Genomic DNA, 7,559 nt, shown 5'->3' on the forward strand with positions numbered 1-7,559 from the left:
AGAGACGGGGTTTCACCATGTTGACCAGGATGGTCTCGATCTCTTGACCTCGTGATCCACCCGCCTCGGCCTCCCAAAGTGCTGGGATTACAGGCTTGAGCCACTGCGCCCGGCCGCATTTCAGTTCTATATAACCTTGGTTTTCCTTGTTATGGAGCAGACACTTCACTTGCTCATGGAGATGTTGAGTTCTCTGGCCTCCTGAATAGGAACTGGGTTCAGTTCTGCCACAGCTTCTCAGTAATTCTGTGGCTCTGCAACATTTGCAAGGGCTTTGAGAGGCTCACTTGATCCTCACAACAGTCTAGTTAGAGGCTAGTTAGACACATGGGAGGTTTCATCCAGGGGTACAAAGTTGTCCTGGCACACCTACCTCTATTGGATCCTGGGGCTGGAAGGTCTGTGGTATGCAGAGCCAGTTTAGAGTTTGGAGGAAAGTAGACTATGAATCAGGAAGACCCAGAGTGGAGAGAGAGAGAAGTGGCCCAAGGTCCTTGGCCATTCCTATGGTGTGTCACTGGTGAGGCAGCTGATGTCCAGAGGGAACAAGACCAGCACAGAGCAATGAGGCCAAGGAAGCGATAGAAGTTCTATGGAAACTGATCACAGGGGCCCAACTTTACTTCCCTTCCACTATTCTACATTTTCCCTGTCCTGGGGCCTTGCTTCTGAGATTATTTTCCTCCATCTTACCTACTTTTCAAAAGGACACATAGAGCTAAAGCAGTGCTTATCTCTCCATTGTTAGCTTAACTTGGCCTTGAATTACAGCAGGATTCATGCCCAGAAGGCCTCATTGTTAAACCCTGGAGCTCCCAACAGCCTTATGGGAGGCTATGTGGAGGTCAGCTGTGATGCTTTCCTGCTGCTTATTGTGGGTATTGCCTTGCAGAATGAACTGGATAATATCAGAGCCCAGCTTTCCCAGAAAGGTAAGTTAGCAAGGGACAAGGAGTGCTGGGAAGTCCCTGCCTTGGATGCTGGAGAGAGGGGGCCCTAGGAGGAAGGTCTCAAACAATTTGGCAGAGCCAGGGCCTTTCCCTGCTTTGTATGTCCGAGAGTCTTGCTAGCTCTGGTGGCTGGCAGAAAAAGAGAGGAAAGGGAGGTGACTGAAGCTGTTCACCTAGACCAGGTAAGCCTCTTGTCTCTCAGTGCAGCTTCTTGCCTAGGAACCAAGACGGGAGAGGTCTACCTGATGGGACAGAATATCTTTGGGAGAGGTCTCAGCTGCTGAGTTTGGCTGCTTGAGTCCTGGGATGATAAACTAACTAGACCTGTGGTGGGTGGGGCGTGGGCAGTAAAATATTTTCCTAAGCAGTTCAAGCAGCAGAAAGTGGACTTTTCCCTGAATGAAGGCTCTGGCTTAGCTTCCCTGGTTTGGCACACCCCAGAGAAAGAAGTGGGCCACCCAGCTTTCTGGCCTGAGCCTTGTTTCTCACCTGCCTAAGGGATGAGGCACTGAAGCCCAAGGGCCCAAGTTCTCATGCTGATGAATGGACAGGACTTTCCCTTTCCCCCACCCTCTACCCCTGCTCCAGAGAAGGAGAAACGGGACACCCAGCTCATTGTCGACTCTCTGCGGGACATGCTCGAAGAACGCAATGCTACTGTGGAATCTCTGCAGCAGGCCTTGGACAAGGCTGAGATGCTGTGCTCCACACTGAAAGTAGGTCCTCAGGTTTTATGGGTACAGAACAGAATTGGTGGGAAGAAAGATTGCCCCAGAACTGGGCTCCCCATTCTAGACTTATCTTCTAGTTCTGCTAGTCAATACCTTGGTTTGGGCAGTTGTAAAATAGAGGCAAATCACTTAAAATAGAGGCAAATCACTTCTTCCTCTTGCCCTCCCATATTGTACCCATCCATCCCATAAGAAAGTGGCCATATTGGCTGTACTTGTGGATTTTGTACTAGGTAGTTTGGAGACGCAAGGCCCTCCCAGTACCTCACAGAGGGGATGTTCAACTAAGACCTCAGTGAGGCTGCTCCATGTTTCCAAAAGTGGTTCATACTCTACTGATGAGGCCAGCCCGAAGAACCTTCCATTAGCACTCTAGTCCTTGGCTGGGCTGCTCTCCTGAGCCAGATCAAACAGCATCCTAGGGAGGAGCAAGGGCCTTTGAAGTCAGCTGTGCCGAGCTAACCGGGCAGATCAAAGCCTGCAGAGTGAACAGCTCTAGACCCAGATGAATTTTGCATCAGCCTTGGTTGGTGAGCCTCTTGCTCTCCAAGGGGCATGAGAGGCGATTGATCTGAACCCATGATTGATATTCTGGCCGTGTAGGCAGGAGCAGTCCTTGCTGGATGCCATTTGAAAGGGAAAGGGAGCCATCCTTGTGAACAGACAAGGCCCCAGGATATTCATTGTGTTCCTGCTTAGGGGCTGGGCTGGATCACATGGTCTGGCTGGTGGGAGGGAGAAACTAGCACCTGGCTGCAGAGCAGGAGTCTCTAATGGTATTCTCAGGTCAGAGACAAAGTGGTCTTAGGCTGAAGGCAGCCTGGCCAGCTTCCCCTGGCTCAGTTCTCCATTCCTGCCAACCATCCATGGGTCTGGGTGGTAGATAGTGAGGCCTGGGTTTGTTCTCTGGACTTCTTCAGCCACCTGTACAACATATACCATGAGGCCCAGACCACTGACCTTGGCAGCCCACAGCAGGCCTGTAAATGCTGGCAATGGGCTGTACCTACTGTAAGACACCTTTCAGGAGGAAGCAGGCAGGGAGGTGAGGAAGCAGCTGGCTTAGAGCGTTTTAGCAGAAGAAGCACAAGCAAGAGTGGGGCCCAAGAGCTTTATTTCCTGGGGTTTGGGAGTACATGGTTATCAGCATTTTCAAAACATAGGTGCAGAAAGTTCTGGAGCAGAGTTTCCTAGTGACTTTAGCAATGGCTCCTGAGGGCCTCCAAGCAACAGATATGGGTGTAAATTTGCTCTTCAGAAGCAGATGAAGTACTTGGAGAAGCAACAGGATGAGACCAAACAAGCACGAGAGGAGGCCCGCCAACTCAGGAGCAAGATGAAGACTATGGAACAGTGAGTTTGGAGCTGGATCCTGCACTGTGCCTCTGCCCCCAGGACCTGCAAGTGGTACAGTTCTTAGGACTGCAGCAGGGAGTGCGATTGGGTCATGTCTGAGGTTCAAATCTGCATAGGCCATGGAGGCCTCTATGAACTTGTACTTTCCATGAGGGCCCTTGCCACATTTCTCCCTGTCTCTGTTGCTGGCGGCCAGATGATGTGGTGGGGTCTTTCCCTTTAGGAACCTCTCTCCAGGAAATCCCTGACCTTGAGACCCTCTGTCAGCACCTCTTCTTTCTCAGCAGCATCCTTGGAGCTATGCTTATCTCTGCTGTGGAGCCTTTCCTTGGGCACACCCACCTGCTAAAGCATCCTAGCAGCCTAGCCTGTTACCTTAGCAACAGCAGCAAAGGAAAGCAGAACTGCATTGGGTATGTACCCATCAGCCTCCAGATTGCAAATGCCGTGGGCTGGGTGTGTTTTTCAGGATCGAGCTTCTACTCCAGAGCCAGCGCCCTGAGGTGGAGGAGATGATCCGAGACATGGGTGTGGGACAGTCAGCGGTGGAACAGCTGGCTGTGTACTGTGTGTCTCTCAAGAAGTATGTACTGTGGCCCCTCTCAGCAAGCCCAGGAGATAGGCCATGGAGCCCCAGCCATGTCACTGCTCCCATCTCTTGTAAAGCAGTTGGAGCTAAGGGGCAAACTCTGGAGCCATGCTGCCTTTGTTTGAATGCTGATGTGGACTGGTGCCAGTTTCTTGGCGTCTTTGACCCTCAATTTCCTGAATGGAGATAGTAATAGACCTGCCTCATAGGATTGTTGAGAGGACTGAGTGTGAATTTTAGATGCTGTTTCTAAGGGTGTTGACCTAGCTCTCTGAGCTATAAGCCCCATTGTGATAGCTAGAGCCTGTTCCCCATTAGCACTATCATCCTGCCTGGCTTGGATCAAACTCTACTCATATTCTTCACTCTGATGGGTATGAGGTTGGCAGGAAGGGTGGAGGGCCACTTAGCTGAGAGGCACAGAGGGTCCAAGATGCTTCCTGCAAGACCCGGTGGTTTAGGGAGCCCCCTAGTGAGACTGGGGCTTTCTGCATACCCTCTCAAGTCACCAATACCTGCAGGACAGGCAGGAAATAGTTACCTCCTTGTATTCTCTGCAGGACCCTCCACAGTGCCACCTGGTACTTATTGGGCTCATTTGTCGAAGTAGGAATGAAAATGAGGTGACGGGTTGGGCAGTGCTTTGTGTTAGATTAGTGCTGTGGCTCAGTCTGACCTGCAGGTGTTCTGTTCTGGCGTCTCTTTCCACGGCCACATTGCAGGGAGTACGAGAATCTAAAAGAGGCACGGAAGGCCTCAGGGGAGCTGGCTGACAAGCTGAGGAAGGATTTGTTTTCCTCCAGAAGCAAGGTAACTTAGCAGTGAACAGAGGGTGAAGGAGAGGTGGCTCTCTTTTTGTCATGCTCACTCTGGTCTCCTGAGCAAGGCCATAGGAACTGATGACACAGCTGACTCCCTGGGGCAGCTGGATGACTTATAGAGACTTGTTACTGGTCCTTACTGGGCATTGGCTTCAATATGTGGCTTGTCCACCAGGGGTGGACAGATCACAGAGGTACCCCCAACATGTGTGCACTCAAACTGCCCTCTCCTCTTCCTGGCTCTTGGGTACCTCTCAGCTGGCTGGAGAGCACAGGCCCCAAGTGTGACAGGGTCAGAGGCCTATTTTTTTTCCAGGTCTGGATTAGCAGGGCTCCTGGAACCTGATTAGGTCTGCACAGCTGCTTTTACTTCTGGCATGGTGCATCCACAGGCTGTAGGATATAGGAAGCAGCCTTTGCTTCTGGGCAGCTCCGGATGTGCATTGCCAGACTGATGCCTAGCCTCAGAGAGCTGGGATCTCTTCACATACTCCTAGTCTCTTCTGGACCCTTGCTACCTTGTTCACTCACTGGGGAGCAACAGGAGGGGGCAGGGCACAAGGCCACCACTTGGCTTGTCCTTTACTCCCTACACTTTCTTATAGTTGCAGACAGTCTACTCTGAATTGGATCAGGCCAAGTTAGAACTGAAGTCGGCCCAGAAGGACTTACAGAGTGCTGACAAGGAAATCATGGTGAGGGACATCCCCAGCATGACAGGAATGAGGGATGGTTTGTGTGCCCTCCTAGAGCAGGGCTGCACTATCTCTGCCCAAGAACCCGTGTACCAGTCAGTGGTGGTTCTAGGCCCCCTGCATCCTCCTGGGTCAGGGTATGCCTCTTGGCCCTGGTCCAGACTGGAGCCTGGGCCTCCTCAACAGAGGGCAGATAGCACCATGAATCTTCCCTCATAGTCTGTTCTGCACCTACAGGTCCCTCGTCATCAGAGGAGGCTCTACCTGGGGCTTGGCCTCCTAAGCCTAATGATGGCGTATCAGGCTTTGCTCTGTTCCCAGTGGCCCTGCCTTTCATGCATACTGCTCATGTCCTAGGCCTTATCTCTAGACTTGATGTCTCAGCCTTTCTCTCACACACTTCTCTTTCCTTCCCTAAGAGCCTGAAAAAGAAGCTAACGATGTTGCAGGAAACCTTGAACCTGCCACCAGTGGCCAGTAAGACTGTTGACCGCCTGGTTTTAGAGAGGTTTGTTGAGCCTTGGGTGGTGCATGGGTCACAAGGTGGGAGAGCTTTCTGCTAACAGTCTTTACTCCTCTTGGCTTTGGTGGGGTGGGTGGCCTTTGTGGACCTGATGTCTGCAGACAGCCTGCCCTGGGAACCAGCCAATATTTAGCTAGCAAGCAGCTTTGAAGCAAACTCTAGGCTCTGACAAGGAAAGGCCAGAGAAAGCCAGAGGACCTAGAAGTGGTCTGAGAATAGGGCAGGAGCACTGACTGTCTTGGGGCATCCTGCTTATGGAGTGGCTCCCCACATGTATCCGTCCACCCCAGATTTTGAAACAAATATGAAACCACTGTAAATAAATTTCCCTAGTGCCAGGAGCGCGTGCTTTAAACTGCCACCAGAGGGAGCCAAGACACAGAAGGACTGTGTACCTTGAAGCATGGGCATCCATTTCTGCTCCTGAGTGTTTCACAGAAACAGACAAGCCTAGAGCATCCTCAAGGCTACCTCCTGCTTGTCAAAAGTCCCCAGCAAGGACTCAGACAGAAAGCACACAAGTCCTGTCAGTGGCCCCAGTCTTTAATCTTTTTTTTTTTGAGATGGAGTCTCTTGTCGCCCAGGCTGGAATACAGCGTGATCTCAGCTCACTTTAACCTCTGCCTCCCAGGTTGAAGCAATTCTCCTGCATCAGCCTCCTCAGTAGCTGGGATTACAGGCATGTGTCACCAGTCCCGGCTAATTTTTGTATTTTTTGGTAGAGACGGGGTTTCACCATGTTGGCCATGCTGATGTTGAACTCCCAACCTCAGGTGATCCACCCACCTTGGCCTCCCAAACTGCTGGGATTACAGGAGTGAGCCACATGCCTGGTTGCTTTTGTTTACTTTCTTTACTTCTTCAGGGTGCTGGAAGGCCTGGGCTCCTACAGAAGGTCCTTGATGAGTGCCCACTGCCTGGCAAGCCTTCTCTGTTCTCTTGGAGCTTATGTTCCAGTGGGATAGATGAGCTGGGAGTTTAGATGGCTAAGCCCACAGCCTGCCATATACATACTACAGTATAGAATCTGGTCTAGCTCCTAGCTCCCAGTTAGGGACAGGCTCACCTCATTCTGAGTAAGCTTTATGTCAGGGTCTGCAGCCCACCTTGGTAGAGGAAGGACAACTCTGGTCTCCCTTGGCTTTCAAGCCAGCAGGTCACTAAACTTGCAAAGCCTTCTTCTGTACAAAGCTGGGCTGGGCCTCTCATCAAGCTGCATGAGGATGACTTAATTCATTTTTGTCTCCAGTAGTTTTCTGGGCACAAATATTGGAGTGGTTGGCTGCATACATTGACTCATACCTGTAATCCCAGTGGGAGGATTGCTTGAGTCCAGGAGTTCAAGACCAGCCTGGGCAACATAGTGAGACCCTATATCTACAAAAAACTTAAAACTAGGCAAGGATGGTGGCACACACTTATAGTTCTAGCTACTCAGGAGGCCAAGGTAGGAGAATCACTTGAGCCCAGGAGTCAAGCTATGATTGTGTCACTGCACTCCACCCTGGCAGACAGAGTGAGACCCTATCTCTCTTAAAAAAAAAAATGGCCGGGTGTGGTGGCTCACACCTGTAATCCCAACACTTTGGGAGGCTGAGGTGGGTGGATCATATGAGGTCAGGAGTTCAAGTTTTCACCAATGTGGTGAAACCCTTTCTTTACTAAAAATATAAAAATTAGTGGGTGTGGTGGTGGGCATCTGTAATCCCAGCTACACAGGAGATTGTAGTTGTAATCTCCCAACACTTTGGGAGGCTGAGGCAGGAGAATTGCTTAAACCTGGGAGGTGGAGGTTGCAGTGAGCCAAGACTGCACCATTGCACTCCAGCCTGGGCAACAGAGCAAGACTCCATCTCAAGAAAAAAAAAATTACAGTGGCAGGTCTGTTTTCTTT

General features: G+C 51.0%; 1 protein-coding gene across 3 annotated transcripts in view; it reads left to right on the plus strand.

Annotated features, from left to right (window-relative positions):
- Positions 1–7,559, plus strand: part of LOC108284122 (TRAF interacting protein) — a 31,111-nt gene that overhangs the window by 14,497 nt on the left and 9,055 nt on the right. For 2 of the 3 annotated variants that reach the window (XR_005201902.1, XM_017500871.2), the window contains exons 4-10: positions 893–932; positions 1,539–1,666; positions 2,940–3,034; positions 3,507–3,620; positions 4,349–4,436; positions 5,053–5,142; positions 5,562–5,650. Coding sequence is in view for 2 of the 3 variants with exons in the window: in XM_017500871.2 (XP_017356360.1) it covers positions 893–932; positions 1,539–1,666; positions 2,940–3,034; positions 3,507–3,620; positions 4,349–4,436; positions 5,053–5,142; positions 5,562–5,650 (644 nt within the window). In the remaining variant the exon portion in view is untranslated. The remainder of the gene's footprint in view (positions 1–892; positions 933–1,538; positions 1,667–2,939; positions 3,035–3,506; positions 3,621–4,348; positions 4,437–5,052; positions 5,143–5,561; positions 5,651–7,559) is intronic. The other variant, XM_037742090.1, reaches the window with a different exon arrangement.

Source organism: Cebus imitator, unplaced genomic scaffold, assembly GCF_001604975.1.
Source record: "Cebus imitator isolate Cc_AM_T3 unplaced genomic scaffold, Cebus_imitator-1.0 Scaffold0, whole genome shotgun sequence".
Taxonomy (NCBI): Eukaryota; Metazoa; Chordata; class Mammalia; order Primates; family Cebidae; genus Cebus; species Cebus imitator.